Source organism: Barbus barbus, assembly GCF_936440315.1.
Source record: "Barbus barbus genome assembly, chromosome: 49".
NCBI lineage: Eukaryota > Metazoa > Chordata > Actinopteri > Cypriniformes > Cyprinidae > Barbus > Barbus barbus.
In genome coordinates, this window is record NC_136727.1 from 15,248,767 (window position 1) to 15,268,282 (window position 19,516).

Consider the following 19,516-nt stretch of genomic DNA (forward strand, 5'->3'; position numbering starts at 1 on the left):
TTTAAATAAATATCACTCTTTAGCCTTTTTGGAGAAAAAGCATAAATATTATGTTCAGAAAGTTATTATTTAGCAGTATCATCCTGTCTTTCTGCTACAGGGTGTTTTCTGCAATGGAAACAAGGCTTTATCACAGATCACTGACTTCCACTTCCTCTCCTGCTTTGTTTACCGCCCTGTTTGCTCTCGATCCAGGGCTCACTGGTACCTCGTGGTGATCTGTTTTCCCGGTCTGGAACGGCCTGAGTGTGTACCGTGGAGAGACAAAGGCCCTATGTCCCAGGAGAAGAGCCAGACAGCTAAAGCGAGCTCTGCAGGGGATTGTCAAAGAGGTAGCTTATGGACATCATAAGTTATTATAGTGAACTAAAACCATAACAAAACATTTTTGTTACTTGAAATGAAACCAACATGAACTATACTTAAATATATCTAAACATTACAGCTAGTTGTCAAAGTGAAATTTCAGATTTTTGTTTAGTTTAACTTGAAATACTAAAATAGTGAAAACTAAATAAACTAAAACTAATATGTAATAATAAAAACTAAATGGACACATTGAAACAATAAATTGAGTAAAAATTACTACAAATTTAAAATTAAAATGTAAACAGAAAATAAAAATACTAAATATTTACAAAAACTATAATAGTAAAAAAAGGGAAAGGAAAAGGGAAGTGGTGTGTGGCCAAGTATGGTGACCCATACTCTGAATTTGTGCTCTGTATTTAACCCATCCAAGTGTACACACAGTAGTGAACATACACCCGGAGCAGTGGGCAGCCAATGCTGCGGCGCCTGGGGAGCAGTTGGGGGTCCGGTGCCTTGCTCAAGGGTCTCACCTCAGTCGTGGTATTGAGGGTGGAGAGAGTGTTGGTTATTCACTCCCCCCACCTACAATCCCTGCCAGACCTGAGATTTATTTACAAATATTTATTTTATTTATAAAGTGTTATTATATTTTTTTGATTGATTGATTAATTATATATACAGCGCCCCCAAAAGTATTGGAACAGTAAAGACAAAATTGCTCTGTTGGCTGTGGAGTCAAGATATTTACAAATATGATTAAAAGATGAATATTAGACAAAACTACAGAATGTCACATTTTATTATTATTTGATGTTTTACCAGCTAAGAAGTTCAGCACTTTTAGAGTTTCATCCCTCTATCTGATGTGAGCATAAGTATTGTAACAGTTGCCTCACAGGTCTTTCTAAGTGATCAGCTGTGTCCTGTTGCATTCATTCTTCAGATATTAAAAGCAGGGAATGTGTCATACCAGTTATAGCCATTACTTCTATATATGTATTCTGAATCTTGCATTCGTTGACACACACAAACCAGGATGAAGACGAGGGAGCTGACTTTGAGAGAAAAGCAAGCAATTTGGATGCTAAAAGAAAAGTGGAAGTAAATTCGAGCTATAGCAAAAACAAAGGGCATGGAGAAATCAAGAGTTTGGAAACCACCAGTGACACCAGCAACCAACAACGACCTGATCGGCTGAGAAAACAACAGTAGTTGATGACAGACAAATCATAAAAGCTGTGAAAATGAACCCTAAAAGACAAACTTCCAGAAAGCTGGGGTGATGCTCTGACAATCTACTGTCCTCAGGAGTCTTTGACACAGAATTACAGATGCTACACAGCAAGATGCAAACCTCTGACCAGCACCAAAAATAGAAAGGCAAGATTAGAGTTTGCAAAAAAGCACAAAGGTGAGCCAGAAGAGTTTTGGAACTGTGTTTATGGACCGATGAGACAAAGATGAACCTTTATCTAAGTGATGGGAAATCGAAAAATGTGGAGAGAAAAAGGGAACTGCAAATGATCCCAAGCATACAGCTTCATCTGTAAAGCATGGTGGAGGTGATGTCATGGCATGGGCATGCATGGCTGCCTCTGGAACAGGCCCTCTTAACTTTACTGATGACTTAATGTATGATGACTGTAGCAGAATGAATTTGGAAAGGTACAAAACCATCTTGCCTACCAATATTCAAGAAAATGCCTTTTAGATTCATTGGGAAGTGCTTCATATTGCATCAGGACAATGACCCAAAACACCCTGCCAGTTCAGTCAAGGAATTTATAAGGGCAAAGAAATGGAAAGTCTTAGATTGCCCAAGTCAATCTCCAGATTTAAATCCGACTGAACATGAATTTCACCAGCTGCAGAGGAGAGTAAAGGCAGAAACTCCCCAAAACAAGCAACAACTGGAATTGGCTGCATTAAAGGCTGGGGAAAGTCTGGTGATGTCTATGGGTCACAGACTCACTGCTGTGATTGTGCACAAGGGATGTGCACCTAAATAATAGCTTTTAATCTTTTATATCTGCCTTGTGTTCAACTGTCCCAATACTTATGCTCACATCAATGAGTGGGATGAACTCTGAATGATGCATTTATATAGCGCTTTGAATGAATGATGCATTTATATAGCGCTTTATTGTGTATTGCTGTACACCCAAAGCGCTTTACAATCATGTGGGGCGGTCTCTCCTCAACCACCACCAGTGTGCAGCATCCACTTGGATGATGCGACGGCAGCCACAGTACAACGGCACCGGTGCGCTCACCACACACCAGCAGCAGGTGGAGAGGAGAGAGAGTCATTGAGCCAATCAAGTGGATGGGGATTATTAGGAGGCCATGATAGACAAGGGCCAGTAGAGGGAATTTGGCCAGGACACCGGGGTTACACCCCTACTCTTTACGAGAAGTGCCATGGGATTTTTAATGACCACAGAGAGTCAGGACCTCGGTTTAACGTCTCATCCGAAAGATGGTGCTTTTTGACAGTATAGTGTCCCCGTCACTATACCGGGGCGTTAGGAACCACACAGACCACAGAGTGAGCACCCCCTGCTGGCCTCACTGACGCCTCTTCCAACAGCAACCTAGGTTTCACCGGAGGTCTCCCATCCAGGTACTGACCAGGCTCAACCCTGCTTAGCTTCAGTGGGCAACCGTTCTTGGGCTGCAGGATGATATGGCTGTGGCAACAGCACTCTAAAAGTGCTGTTCTTTTTATTTGGTTAAACATGTATGTGTTGAAGCGGCTAATAATAAAATGTGACTGTTCTGTAGTTTTGTCTCATATTCATCTTTTAATCATATTTGCAAATGTCTTGACTCCACAGCCAACAGAGCAATATTGTCTTTACGGTTCCAATACTTATATAATACATAATATAATATTATTTTATTTTATATATAATAATATAATACACATAATAATATTATATTGTGTGTGTTTATAGATATATAGATACACACGCATATATACATACACATACATACACACACACACTCACCGGCCACTTTATTAGGTACACCTGTTCAATTGCTTGGTAACACAAATTGCTAATCAGCCAATCACATAGCAGCATCTCAATGCATTTAGGCTAGATGTGGTGAAGACGACTTGCTGAAGTTCAAACCGAGCATCAGAATGGGGAAGAAAGGGGATTTAAGTGACCTTGAATGTGGAATGGTTGTTGGTGCCAGACGGGCTGGTCTGAGTATTTCAAAAACTGCTGATCTACTAGCATTTTCACGCACAACCATCTCTAGGGTTTACAGGAAATGGTCAGAAAAAGAGAAAATATACAGTGAGCGGCAGTTGTGTGGACGAAAATGTCTTGTTGATGTCAGAGGTCAGCGGAGAATGGGCAGACTGGTTAGAGATGATAGAAAGGGAACAGTAACTCAAATAACCGCTCGTTACAACCAAGGTATGCAGAATACCATCTCTGAATGCACAATACGTCGAACCCTGAAGCAGATGGGCTACAGCAGCAGAAAACCACACCGGGTGCCGCTCCTGTCAGCTAAGAACAGGAAACGGAGGCTACAATTCTGACAGGCTCACCAAAATTGGACAATAGAAGATTGGAGAAACGTTGCCTGGTCGGATGAGTCTTGATTTCTGCTGCGACATTCAGATGGTAGGGTCAGAATTTGGCGTAAAGAACATGAAAGCATGGATCCATCCAGCCTTGTCTCAACGGTTCAGGCTTGGGGTGGTGGTGTAATGGTGTGGGGGATATTTTCTTGGCACACTTTGGGCCCCTTAGTACCAATTGAGTATCGTTTAAATGCCACAGCCTACCTGTGTATTGTTGCTGACCATGTCCATCGCTTTATGACTACAGTGTACCCATCTTCTGATGGCTACTTCCAGCAGGATAATGCACCATGTCACAAAGCTCAAATCATCTCAGACTGGTTTCTTGAACATGACACATGATGTAGCCCAGCGGTTCCCAATTCCAGTCCTTTTGCATGTCTCTCTTAGTTAACACACCTGAATCAGATAACCAGCTCGTTAGAAGAGAGCTACGTGCATGAACTGTGTTCCGATTGACTTGCTCCCTACACATTGTTCATTGCTCCCTACTCCCTGAGCAGGGAAAATCCATTGAAGTTTATTTCACTTCGGAACATTCATTCACGGATTTACGCTGCGCAGCGTCTTCACACACAGATGAAAGTTACCAGAGAAGTGTGAAGTGTGACATAATATACCTCTGTAAATAAATACAATTTAAATTCATGTCTCGCACACTTTAATGCCCTTTGTATGTACGCTCGCTTTGAACTGGAATCATGGCAGAATATCTGGCGATGTCCACTTCGCAGGACACTTATGACTTACGGTCGAATAGAACAACCGTCGGACGTGATAAGATATGAAATGTGCGGGGAGGGCGCGAGGACTGTAATTGGAAACCGTTGATGTAGCCTATTGTAGTAATTTAATGCTGTCTCTGGTATTCTGCTCTTTGAGCATATGTACGTTCAGGGAGCGTGGCTTTGGACGGCGATTGCTGGGAGGGTGGGACATTCGCTTTCTGTGCTATCAGGCTAAAGTTAGCATTTTCCAAGATCTCCTATTGCACCTTTAATAAATTAAAATAAATAAATAAATAGGCAACGAGTATGGGAAACGGTCCATTTTAATATAAAAAATCGCCAATTGGAGTTGGTCACGAAAAATCCTGATCAGTGCATCCTTTGTGCACAGATCTGTAGAACAAGTGGGTTACATAACAATATTTTAAAATTAAGATAAATAAAAAAAAAAGTACTTGAAAGGAAAACAGGATGACTTTGAATAGCATAGTTGTGTTAGGATGAGCTGAGCAAGTCTGCACATGTAATTCCTGGTCTGAGAGTGACTTCCTACTTAAACGGGAAGTAATGGATACCAAAAAATATGATGTATGTGTGTGAAAGGAGAATGTATGTGTGTGAGAGCACCAGAATGAGTTATGGCTTGTACGGCCCCTCATACGCACGTTTTTGTGACAAATGAGGACATAAATTTGTAAAATGACACCGGTATGACATAGGTAATACAAGCTGAAGGTGGCTTATGAGGACATTGCCCCATGTCCCCACTATTCAAAACGCTTATAAATCATACAGAGTGAGTTTTTAGGGGGGAAAGTAGAAATGCACAGTCTCCTGTGAGGGCTAAGTTTAGGTGTAGGGTATATATGTATGTATGTGTGTGTGTGTGTATATATATATGTATATATATATATATATATATATATATATATATATATATATATATATATATATATATATATATATATATATATATATATATATATTAGACACACATACAATATCTCACAGAAGTGAGTACACCTCACATTTTTGTAAATATTTATTATATCTTTTCATGTGACAACACTGAAGAAATGACACTTTGCTACAATGTAAAGTAGTGAGTGTATAGCTTGTATAACAGTGTAAATTTGCTGTCCCCTCAAAATAACTCAACACACAGCTATTAATGTCTAAACCACTGGCCACAAAAGTGAGTACACCCCTAACCCAATTAGCCATTTTCTCTCCCCGGTGTCATGTGACTTGTTAGTGTTACAAGGTCTCAGGTGTGAATGGGGAGCAGGTGTGTTAAATTTGGTGTTATCGCTCTCACTCTCTCATACTGGTCACTAGAAGTTCAACATGCCACCTCATGGCAAAGAACTATCTGAGGATCTGAAAAAATAATTGTTGCTCTATATATGGCATAGGCTATAAGAAGATTGCCAAGACCCTGAAACTGAGCTGCAGCACGGTGGCCAAGACCATACAGCGGTTTAACAGGACAGGTTCCACTCAGAACAGGCCTCGCCATGGTCGACCAAAGAAGTTAAGTGCATGTGCTCAGCGTCATATTCAGAGGTTGTGTTTTTGGAAATGGATGTATGAGTGCTGCCAGAGGTTGAAGGGGTGGGGGGTCAGCCTGTCAGTGCTCAGACCATACGCCGCACACTGCATCAAATTGGTCTGCATGGCTGTTGTCCCAGAAGGAAGCCTCTTCTAAACATGATGCACAAGAAAGCCCGCAGACAGTTTGCTGAAGACAAGCAGACTAAGGACATGGATTACTGGAACCATGTCCTGTGGTCTGATGAGACCAAGATAAACTTATTTGGTTCATATGGTGTCAAGTGTGTGTATTGGCAACCAGGTGAGGAGTACAAAGACAAGTGTGTCTTGCCTACAGTCAAGCATGGTGGTGGGAGTGTCATGGTCCAGGGCTGCATGAGTGCTGCCAGCACTGGGGAGCTACAGTTCATTGAGGGAACCATGAATGCGAACATGTACTGTGACATACTGAAGCAGAGACTGAGCCGCAGGGTAGTATTCCACTGCCTGCCTTGCCATGACCACTGCCTTGCTAAAGAAGCTGAGGGTAAAGGTGATGGACTGGCCAAGCAGGTCTCCAGACCTAAATCCTATTGAGCATCTGTGGGGCATCCTCAGACGGAAGGTGGAGGAGTGCAAGGTCTCTAACAACCACCAGCTCCGTGATGTCATCATTAAGGAGTGGAAGAGGACTCCAGTGGCAACCTGTGAAGCTCTGGTGAACTCCATGCCCAAGAGGAGGTTGAGTTATTTTGAGAGGACAGCAAATTTACACTGTTATACGATCTGTACACTCACTACTTTACATTGTAGCAAAGTGTCATTTCTTCAGTGTTGTCACATGAAAAGGTATAATAAAATATTTACAAAAATGTGAGGGGTGTACTCACTTCTGTGAGATACTGTATACACACACAGACACACACATTGCATTGAATTCAATAAATATTACACAATATTAGATTTGAATTATTGTAATTAATTATTGTTGGAAATTATTATATTGTTTTATGCCAAGTTAATTTTGTTAGATAATTTTTTTTTTAACATATCTAATATAGTTTTCTCTCCAAAGAACAGTTGTTTTGTGTCTTTATTGTAAAGGGATAAAAAAGAAAACTAAAAAGGATAAATTAAAAAAAAGTTATTTGAGAATGTTTCTTTTCTGTATTTCTAGACAGTTCACAGCAACCAAAAGGAAACAGATTGAAACCCAGTGAGCCGAGACCCCACAACCTACCGGTAATCTCCCTACACACAGTTTAAATACTAATATCAGTGATTATTATCAGTTGCCCCCCTCCATATCCTCAGTCATGGAATCTCTGATGTCAGCGCAGGCCCGGCTGTACAGGGGTACTAGACGGTGCTAAATACCCTCAAACGAAAGCAGAAGTAATTAAAAGATCTGGCAAACCATCTAAAGTATTTTTGCAGCATTGAGCAATGTAGACAATCAAAGACATGCCTGTTGATTTCTTCAACACAATCAGAAACGTTAGAGTTTTCAGAGTTCACTCATCGCTGAAAGAGCCGGAGTTTTGCATGCTCGTGAATCATCTCATTAAGTAAGTGTAGATGCGATGTAAATAAGAAATGTATTGTGTAGTTTAGAGAGCTTGATTATAACGGAACTTTGTGAGATCGCGATGAATTTTGATGACTGGTTATTTTAGTGATAAAGGGAGCTCGCTTTGTGTTTTCTCTATGCTATAATCCATTCAGAATTTGAATGAAACTTTCGTTTTTCTGGACACATACATGCTGCAAAGTTTCGGGAATGATGCTGGATAAATTTTTGAAAAATCAGTGATAAACAGTGGATGGGACAAAAATGCCTCAGTGATTTATTCTGGAAGCGGTCCTGGCCAAACTTCCACAGACAGCGCACGTCCTGAGTGAGATCCAGTTCACGGACTAAAAGCGTGTGTAAACTTTATTGAGATCGGGACATATCAACCTGTAATTTCATTTCCAGTAACGGACGGTAGAAAGTTCAGCAATGGATGGTATGCGATTTATGACAGAATAGTCCCACAACTGATTGTTTATTTTTTCCTCATGCGTCTCACCACAATGAAGAAAAAGACACGAAAAGCAGCGCGCACATTTCGGGTTAAAAATAAAAGGCCATCAACTGACACTTCACACAAAACGGGAAGCACAGGAGTCAAGACAAGAGTCCACAGTTTAGTAAACGCAGGCAACCTCTTTAAGTTATTCTTCACTGCACTGTATTGACACAATGCGTTGCAATGTAGTAGAGCATTGTTTTGATGCATAGGCTACATCCGAAAAATACCTTCTTTTTTTGTTTTGCTTTTTTTTTTTCTTGCCCCCCCCCTGACTTGAGTCAAATGTCACCTATGTATAGTAATATGTCATGAAGGAGTCTGATGGCTCTTGTGTGTTTTTAGGATTGCACAGTACACAGCTGCACAAGAGAGACCGTCTGCAGGAGGTACCAATATTCTATCTATTATCTTCATCTTAAACACAACAACATCAGTATTACAAATGCGCACCACCATAGAGAATTCATGGGGGCAAATACTTTTTCACGGCTCTGTATACCTGAGATTGGTTTCTGATCCAGTTATCTGTCTCTTTCCCTGGTTCGCCCTCAGGCCCTGTATTCTGGTCATGGACTCTCTGAAGCTGTCGTACCACCAGCGGATCTACACACTGTTGCGCGAGTGAGTCATTCACGCAATCCTCTGTTATTTGGATTGATATTTTATTGCGTTCGATCATACTTCATACTGAACTCTAAGAGAACATTCCTGAAATGTCACCTTATCCCACAGGTATCTGCAGGTGGAATGGGAGGTTCGGAAAGGAAGCGCTCGAGCTTTTACCAGTGAAAGCATAAGCGGGAATCTGTGCAGGGTCCCGCTGCAGGACAACAGTAGCGACTGTGGCCTGTACCTGCTGCAATATGTCGAGAGCTTCCTGCAGGTACTACAGACTGGCTTTAGAGCAGAATTCTGTCTTTGTCCTGTTACCTATTGTACCATGGTGCATTTTGTTCCAGTTTAGAGCTTTTTGGTTTTGTTAGTCATCCAAGTGACCTGATATTTCGCGGTCTGCCATTCAGTGGGATTTTCAGTAATAGATTGGGATCTCAGGAACTAGGGCTGAACGATTTTGGAAAATAATCTAATCTAATCTAATCTAATTTTTTACCAATATTGCGATTTATTATGCGATTAATTTTTAAAGCTTTTTATATTCAGTATTATTCAACAAAGACAAGTGATACATCATTGTATAGTATGCAGTGTTGGGCACGTTACTTTAAAAAAGTAATTAGTTATATTGCTAGTTACTTCTCACAAACAGTAACTGAGTTACATCAAGAAACTAATTACCAGGGAAAGTAACTATTCTTACTTTTTTTTTTTTTTTTTTAATATCTCACTTAGCATCAGTCAGTCAAAAGTCAAACATTATATGATATTATGATAATTTTGCATTAAATGATGATAGAACTTCAGTAATTAGAATAACCATGTATGAATGTATATTTGTCATGTTGACTGAACTTAGGTCTGGTGGTGGTGCTTAAGATATTGTTTGTCATTTAGTGTTTCTAAAAAGGGTGGGGGGACTACAAATAATACTGATAAGATAAAACCACTACGAATTCTACTACTAATAAGAACAATATAAAACGCACTAAGGATTATTGAGCTCCTGGGTTCATGAATATTAATCAGGTTGTCTGTGTTCGCTAGAACTGATTCGCTGAAATCAAAACAGGGAGGATAATAGGTGAGCGCCAGCCAATGAGATTGCCGTTTGCGCATTAGTCCCGCCCACTACCGGAAAACCCTGGCAGCTCTTAAAAGCTGAAGAATTCTAAAGCAACTTCCTGTTATTTTGACAGGAAAATACAACAAAGGATATCATTTACATGTAGCGCGTCAATTCTGCATGATATGTAAGACCGCACACTGCGGACTTGGCAACATAGCGTGCAAACTTGATGCTTCCTCTGAAGACTGCTTAGATGTGTTCGACTTGAAGAAGCTCAGCTAGACCGATCGCTGTGTGTCATCAAATACTGCGAGAGCGGGCGTCTCCTTATGCTTTCTCTCGCCGTACTTTGATGTCATACACCGATCGATCTTCAAGTCGAACACACCTCTCTACTCTCGCGTGTCGCAGCCTCTGTGGTTGAAAAATCACGTTTTCACATATAGCAATATTATCGCAAATGCAATTAATCGCTCAGCCCTATCAGGAACTCAAGTAACACCTGTTTGTAACACATCACTTTGTTTTGCAGCCTTGAGTTGAATCCTGGGTTGTATCCGAAATCGCCCCCCTATACCCTCATTTACTATTCACTACATTATTCCACTCATACAGTTCACTTGAAGGAGTGAATGAAAACGAGTGAGTGAATTCGGACACTGGAAAAGACTGCCACTTTTGCATAGTTTGCTTGCTGTTTAATAATCATTTGAAACGGGCAGCTCCAGTAGTAAGATTGAAGGATTTATCTTGAACTCTGTCACGGAAATTATGTATAAACCCTAATAGTCAATTTACAACAAATTTTGTATCTGTGTTGTATTACGCTGTGGACGAGCGCTTCTAAAATTAATGGATGAATGATTCAGCTGCGGGCGCCGCCATCTGGCGAGATGCGGGAATTCACTCGGTACATGACTCTCACAGTCCATTCTGGGGATTCTCTAGCCATTGAGTGTACATCGGTTGTACCTTAGACTGTAAAAAAAGATGGACGACGCGTCTCCGCTTCCTTCATTATAGAAAAGTGAAGCGAATACATCTCAGTATGGCCGCTGCCATCGTGAGTAAATGACATCATTTGGAGCCCGAGTCTGCGCAGTAGAGGTTCGTTTGGAGCCCGAGTCTGCGCAGTAGAGGTTCGTTTGGAGCCCGAGTCTGCGCAGTAGAGGTTCGTTTGGAGCCCGAGTCTGCGCAGTAGAGATTCGTTTGGAGCCCGAGTCTGCGCAGTAGAGATTCGTTTGGAGCCCGAGTCTGCGCAGTAGAGGATCGTTTGGAGCCCGAGTCTGCGCAGTAGAGGTTCGTTTGGAGCCCGAGTCTGCGCAGTAGAGGTTCGTTTGGAGCCCGAGTCTGCGCAGTAGAGATTCGTTTGGAGCCCGAGTCTGCGCAGTAGAGGATCGTTTGGAGCCCGAGTCTGCGCAGTAGAGGTTCGTTTGGAGCCCGAGCCTGCGCAGTAGAGGTTCGTTTGGAGCCCGAGTCTGCGCAGTAGAGGTTCGTTTGGAGCCCGAGTCTGCGCAGTAGAGGTTCGTTTGGAGCCAGAGTCTGTGCAGTAGAGGTTCGTTTGGAGCCCGAGTCTGCGCAGTAGAGGTTCGTTTGGAGCCAGAGTCTGTGCAGTAGAGGTTCGTTTGGAGCCAGAGTCTGTGCAGTAGAGGTTCGTTTGGAGCCAGAGTCTGTGCAGTAGAGGTTCGTTTGGAGCCAGAGTCTGTGCAGTAGAGTCGTGAGGCGGAGCCGCGGAACCAAAATCACGCCCAAACTCCCGCAGACCCAATCAACCATAACGACACGCCCTGCATCAAATTACTAGCTAAAATCAAACTTATCACAAAAACGAACAATTGAACATATATCAGCGTGATAACAACTACCTTAAATGACCAAAATCCTATTTTGGAAAATTGTATTGGAAGTGTTATTAATTTTTTTGTTATGACTCAAGTCCCGTTCGTTTACATGGAGAGGGCGGGGTTTATGACCTGTACTGCAGCCAGCCACCAGGGGGCGATCAAAGAGCCTGCAGCTTCAGTTTCCAGTACGAGTGAGACACACCCGGGTTGTACACTCGTTTTTGCGGTGCATTGTGGGATTGAATGAGTGCACTCGAGAACATCCACTATGGTTTCGAACACCACTTAAAATGGCTGTCCCCTCAAATAGTGCAGTATTTGAGGGTATAGGGGGCGATTTCGGATACAGCCCTGGTTTGTATTAAAGCACATACTCGACTAGAAATGCTCAACTACATACTTTCAAGTATGAAGTCAGCTGGTATGGAGGTTTTGGGACAAACTAAAAAATATAATTGTAATTTTATATTTATTTAATTTGTATTTTTTTAATATATTAAAGAAATATTCAAGTATATGTTTGTTGATATGTAAAATACATTATATTTAATTAAATATTTTACATATATATTACATATATGAATATAATGAATGTTGGATTATATTAACAATATTATATATAATAATATTTTATACAATACTAACTGAAAAGTAACCAAAAAAAAAAAAAAAGATTTTGATATCAGGCCCAAGAAAACCAATCCTATATTTATTAAAATATATTATAAAATTATTTTTTTTTAATAATTTATTATATTCAGAAATTTATTTAATGTATATATGCAAATGAATTTAAACAATTATATCTTGTTTAATCTCTCTTTCTCTCGATATCTGTGTATTGTATGAAATATATATTGCATATATATGATAGCATATTCATTAAATAGGTTATTTTTATATATATAGGGCGATTATTTTATATATATATATATATATATATATATATATATATATATATATATATATATATATATATATATATATATATATATATATATATATAGGGCCTAAAAGTAACTTTTTGCCACACCTGCCAATGGCCGGTGACGTGATCAAATTTACCGGCCATGAAACTCTTTTTGCAAAAACAGGCAGTTATTATTTTAATTTGTCCTTAACTTTACTCAAAAAACAACAAGCAGATTTATTGATTTCTTAATTTTTTTTTTTACAAACTTTTACATACTTTTAACATACGTTTGCAGTACGTACAACACTGCACTGCGTATCCCCCCCACCCATGTTAACGGATTAGACCAGGCCTATTCAGCTTCATTTGAGGGCCAGATTATTATTTATTATTTCTGGGGGGGGGCTATAAAATTAGACATTAAAATGAAATCTAAAATCTATAAAAGGTTAAAATCAGTGCTGTCTGTCAATCGATTAAAAAAATAATTTAATCATGATTAATTACCGAAAAATTTGTGATTTATCGCATATTTATGTTGTCATAATTTCACATTGAACTTCCAGATTAATGTAGAAACAGCAAAGAGTATATTTTAAAATATGCTTTTAATGGCATCTTTTTAGTAGCCTATTATTAATGAAGTATTGATACCAATATCACTGTTACTGGTGTCTCTATTAAATGCATTTTCCCTCAATTTTACTTATTAATTAGCCATTAAACATTTACAGTATTATTGAAAGCCGTTATTTTTAACATTTACTAGGCTCTGAAATATTAAGTGATTTTAAAACAATCTTCGCATAAACTATAAATTGTATATATGCATAAACTATACAGATTAATCTTCTGTATCTTAATTTCATCTTAATTTCGTTTCATCTTTGATTTACATCAGTGACAGACTTCAGCAGGTTTTACTTTAAAATCAGCGCCGTCTCTTTAAAACCTGATGCACAACGCAGATCTAACACACCCTATTTTCTCCAAACTCTTTACGGTCATTTAAGACTACGTTTACAAGGTAACTCGCCAAAACCGCATATTTTGACATAATTGTGTGTGTTTTCTTCCGTTGAAGCGCTACTGGTGCACTGTCTAAAGCGGCTCGGTGTATGTGTATAGCTGAATGTACTTCATTGCACCGTTTAGGTGGCATAACCCCAGATATGTGTCTCCACATTCTTGGGTTATAAAGAATAAAGAAGGGAAAAGTTAATCTTCCGAAATGAAGCAGCAAAATCTTCTCAGGTAAAAGTTTTTCGAACCGTGTCTAGGGACAAGCTGGTCATCACACTGCTCTGACCTTATCAGCCCGTTTGTATCCTACTATTTGATTTGCTCTTGTCGCTCTTGTCGACAGAACAGCATCACGATGATCTTGTCTTTGGAAAATATTATTTTATTTGCTTACGTCAGAAACAGCGAATCTCTTTAATAACTGGCTGTTGTTCCCACTATATTGCATTATTATAGTTCGTAAAACTTGACACTGACACTGTTACATATACTCGCCAATTAGCGTCAATTTTTACTCTCATTTGGCGCTTGGTGAGTCTTAATTTTAGGCCCTGTCTTATACACATGCTTATACACTCTGGGTCTCATGCTCAATCTTTTCCAAATTACAAGCAATAGCAGAATGAAAAAGACAAATGAAGTCAACGGTGCTTTTCATTTTTTTCACATATGCATATATGCAAATTTAATGAAATAGTATGCAATCTGTGTAATTAGTGTTGGTATTTGCAGTCTAAACAGTAGTTTTACGTAGTTGTAGATTTGTCCTTGATTCGTTAAACTTCCACTCAGCGCTTCTTTGTGGTTTCTCTGCTCAGAATCCAGTGGTGCACTTTGATCTTCCGCTGCGATTGGAGCATTGGTTTCCGAGGAATCGGGTGCACAGGAAGAGGGAGGAGCTACGGGAGCTGGTGCTGCTGCTGTACCGGAGACAGGGGGGCGGGGCTGAGCAGAGCGCCAAACAAAAACAGCCGGAACATGTCCTGTCACTAAACTAATAATTAGGGCCTTTTGTTTTGTTTGTTTGCGTGTCCTGTTTTATTTTTTGTTTTGTTTTTCTACCGATTAACAGATAAAGGATATATTTATAATTTATCTTTGTATTTATTTGTATTAAAATGTCTTTTAAATGTGACTCCAATTTCATCTGTGTTATTAATTTCCACACAAACATGTAGGTTATTTAAATAAAAACAAAAGATGAATATTTTAAATTGACTTGGAATGTTGATATGTTCAGGCTTTTTGTTTTGCAATTGCAAGTTTTTATCTCGTAGTTCAGACTGGTGCTGTGTTTTCAAGGTTTTATCTCAATTCAGACGTTTTATAGAATTGGGAATTTGTATATCTCACCTTTTTTCCTCAAAATTGCATGTTTTTATCTCGCAATTCATACTTTTATCTCACAAATTGCGAGTTTTTATCTCATAATTCTGACTTTTTTTACAATTAGGAATTGTATATTGAAAAACTGAGTTTATATCTCACAAATCTGACTGTTTTTCTCGCAATTGCACGTTTTTATTTCATAATTCAGACTTTATAAAATTGGGAATTTGTATATCTCACTTTACTGCGTTTGTATCTCACAAATCTGCCTTTTGGATGAATTGCGAGTTTTTCTCTTCGGACATTCGGACATTTCTTCTCCGAATTGAGAATTGATGTATCTTAAATACCTTAAATTCCAAATTGTGAGATCGTAATGACCTTTTTTTTATCCTATGGTGGAAAACATTTATCCATTTACTTCTGGGTAGTAAATTAGTAGATGTGATCTAGATTACATAATCAAATTCCAAAAATTATGTACTTCTGATTATGAACATTATAAAAAATGATAATTACATTACAGTTACTTTTTTATGGATTATATGATTACATTTAATTCACACAATGGTAGTAAATTATTTAAAATTTATTGATTTTATATATAAAACAAAATATATGAACCGATTACATTTTTAACAGCACATTTTTAAATGATCTTATTGGGAGTGGGTGACTGAATATTATTCATGTAAATCACTACAAACAAGCATTGTGTTCCTGAGAGATCAAGCAGTACTGCAATCCCCATAATTTACTTATTTGCTCCATTTATCAGAATCAGAATCAGAATGAGCTTTATTGGCCGAGTATGTTTACACATACAAGGAATTTGTTGTAGTGACAGAAGCTCCACAGTGCAACAGAAAGACAGCAACAGGACAGAACACAGGTAATAAAACAAAATAACAAGAAATAGCCAATAACCAATGTACAAAGCAGCAAAAAAATAAAAAATACACAATATATAATATATAATATAGGCGACTATGTATGTACAGGTCAAGTATGTGCAAATTAGAAATGAGAAAAATAAAATAAGTGAGTGTGGTGAATGGATAATGAATTAAAGAAACAAAAAGAACATGAGAGCAGCCCTTTTCCCAGAGGCACACGAATACACAAGCGTTTGTGATGAAACTGAAGCAAAGCATCAGCCCGCTTTCACTTGTGTTTGTATGAGTTGGCCGAAGCTCAGCTGGACCCCTCACTACCTACTAAAATAATAATAAACATCGTAAACTTTATTTAACCAGTACCTGGCAGATATTTAAAATACTTTTCATTAATGGAAAACTTTAAAAATGGAGAGGGATGAAAAGAATTGAAAGGGTTTTTTTAAGAAAATTAAAGTTCACTTTGACTGTACAGGCATTATCAGCCCCCGTTGGGCTACTTTAAGCATTGTGTTGGAAAAAAGGTTTGATGGCCAGTGCTGATTGGTTTTTCGTGTGCATTTTTCTTCCATGGAAAATAATTATACATCTAGACATGTGTATTAATTGGATGCATGACAGTGAAGAATTAACTATTTAGTGCTAAATGGAAATGTTTTTCTAAATGTGCAATTTGTGAGTCTTTCAGAGGACTAAATCCCCCCTGAAAAAAAATAAAATAAATACATAGCAGATATATTAGCATATTTGGCCGAAAATGTGCTTAATTGTCAAGATTTTCTTCAAAATATGTCTTTTTTAGAATATCAAGTTTTTTCATGTTTATTTTAAGGTGAAATTTGACCATCTATTTCATATATTTATCACAGAATATGTTTTACTAAAAGTATCATTGCTATATGTGAAGCTGGCCGTTCATTGAGGAGCAGTGTTGTTCATGAACAGACTGGGATTTGGAAGAGTGCAGGCATGTGTTGGCCCGGGGCAGATGGGTGTTGTTTGGATGGGAATGGGATTTAAAGCAGCCACTGCTGGTTGTCCACTCTTTCTCTCACTAAATCAAGTGTTGTTGACTGGAAGATTATTCCTGAGGATAGTGAAGGATTCGTCAAGGAAAATTAAGAGATTATTGCTGTACCTGTACAAGAATGGCCACTTGTCATATCTTCCACATCCGCTGTATCCAGTATATGATTTGTGTTTATTAATAGAAGTACTGATCCTCCCATATTAGAGTTGGCCGTAAACTCCAGGCCTGACTGGGGTGCTGCGGTGGGATTTAGGATCAGTGTTGGGTTTTCCTCTAATCACGTCTGACAATGGAAGTAGTCTGATTGAGCTGATGTCAGGCCCACTGCTCCAACTTTACACTATACAGCCCTAGATTAGTTAATCTGGACAAGACTCTGAGATTAGAGTTGAATTAGCCTCTGAAAAGAGGAGATCTCACACACACACACACCTCAACCCTGCTTTATACCCCATAATCTACTCTCACAACAAGGCTACTGGTTTCTGGTTCTGTCCTAGGAGCTAAAGCAAGGATCTGATTGACGAAACTATATAAACACAAAACAAACAAACAAAAATGTATATTTGTTATTATTATTATTATATCAAACATATTTTAAAAGAGCTTCAGCAATCAGATTATTGTTTTTGTATTATTATTATTATTATTATCAAAATATTTTATAATAGGTTCAGATACTTGTTTTGGTATTGTTGTTATTATTAATAGTAATTAAAAATAGGACATAATTGAAAAATATATGATGATGATTACTACTAATAATGGTAATTAGTTAATAATAATAATGCATTAATTAATTTGATGATGATAATTATTAGTATCATCATCACCATCATCAAAACGATCAATATTATGATTATTATTATCAGCAGCAGCAGAATTACTTTTAAATAGCTTCAGCAATCAGATTAGTATTATTATTAATAATAATATCCAAATAATTAAAATAGGAAACAGTTTAAAATATATGATGATGATTACTACTACTACTACTAATACTAATAATAATAATTAGTTAATAATAATATAATAATAATAATAATAATAAATGTATTAATTAATTAGATTTATTATTATTATTATAATTATTATCGTCATCAAAAAATATTTTTTTTAAGTTTCAGCAATCAGATGCTTATTTTACTATTATTAATAATAATATTAATAAATAAATAAAAATAAGAAATCATTTTAAAAATACATGATGATTACTACTACTACTACTAATAATAATAATTAGTTAATAATAATAAAGGATTAATAAATTGTATTATTATTATTATTATTTAAAAATAGTTGTAGCAATCAGTCCTTGTTTTAATAGTAGTAGTAATAGTAAAAATAATTATTATTAATTAATTTATTTATTTTTTAGTTGTTAGTATTATGTCATCAAAATTATATAGTGTCTGGAATCTCATTCTTGTTTTTGTAATAATAATAATAATTTGTTAGTTATGATTTCTATTTTTGTCATTATTTTACTAACATCACATTTATTTATTTACATAATACTAGGATGTAATGTATTTAATATACTGTACATGATTATTAAATACATAAGCATGCCATTTTCATGTTGTTCTTGTTTGTTTGTTTGTTTGTTTTTTGGTTTATTTTTCAAGCTCAATAGCTCGCATCCCCATTCACTTTCATCGTGTGAAATAGAACTGCCGGAACATTCTGCAAAACATCTCCGTTCAACATATTGTGGGTGAACTATTTCATTAAGAAGTGCATATGAACTTTAAGTGGCTTTCTGCTCAATCATATCAACCAAGTACAGTAATGTGAATGGAAGTGACTGAAGATTAAATGCTTATCTGACTGTCTGGATAGTCGCCTAGCTCTCTGCCGGGCTTGTATCCAACGACTTACCATTTTATCCAATAACTAATGTCTAACCATTAAACCTTCTTGAAATGTCACCGTCACTGTCTGGCGCTAACTTTGTCCTTTGTACTCGACATAGTGTTGCAGACAAAGAAAGTGCAATTTCTGTCTGAATTCAATAGGTCAAGGTGCTGGAGTGCTGCCATGACGACCTGCTCCAACCCTTCCTTTGTCTTTCTCTAAGCTATTTTAATTCAGGACACCAACCGATACACAGGCGCAGCCAAAGTTATCTAAACACTTACACAACATCCTGCTGAAGTTAGAAGTTGTGATAAGTGGACGGTTGTCATAATGTATATTACCAGAATTACTGTTCAGCTTAATCATCATCATCATATGAAAATCAATATTTGGTCACATGAAACCATTTTAGAAACATTTTTTTTTTTTTTTTTAAATCATGCATTTAAAAATTCATGACTGAAATAAGTTTATTTTAAGTACTAAAGATAACTCAAAAAAAAAAAAATATATATATATATATATATATATATATATATATATATATATATATATATATATATATATAATGTATGTACATAAAATTACAACACTTGAGCAACCTTTTGTCCTTTTCATTTTTTTTTTCTATCATTTTGCCTGTGTTATTGGCAGCTGCATAAATTTTAGGCTTTCATTCTGTTGG

The 19,516-nt window shown here is 37.5% G+C and overlaps 1 protein-coding gene across 4 annotated transcripts in view; it reads left to right on the forward strand.

Annotated features, from left to right (window-relative positions):
- LOC306867352 (sentrin-specific protease 7-like) overlaps positions 1-14,928 on the forward strand; it is a 44,173-nt gene extending 29,245 nt beyond the window's left edge. For all 4 annotated transcript variants that reach the window (XM_079412958.1, XM_079412959.1, XM_079412957.1 and 1 more), the window contains exons 17-22: positions 196-332; positions 7,355-7,419; positions 8,595-8,638; positions 8,805-8,873; positions 8,985-9,135; positions 14,535-14,928. In XM_079412958.1, the coding sequence (XP_079269084.1) occupies positions 196-332; positions 7,355-7,419; positions 8,595-8,638; positions 8,805-8,873; positions 8,985-9,135; positions 14,535-14,714 (646 nt within the window). In that variant the 3' untranslated portion in view covers positions 14,715-14,928. The remainder of the gene's footprint in view (positions 1-195; positions 333-7,354; positions 7,420-8,594; positions 8,639-8,804; positions 8,874-8,984; positions 9,136-14,534) is intronic.
- The last annotated feature ends 4,588 nt before the right edge of the window (positions 14,929-19,516 follow it).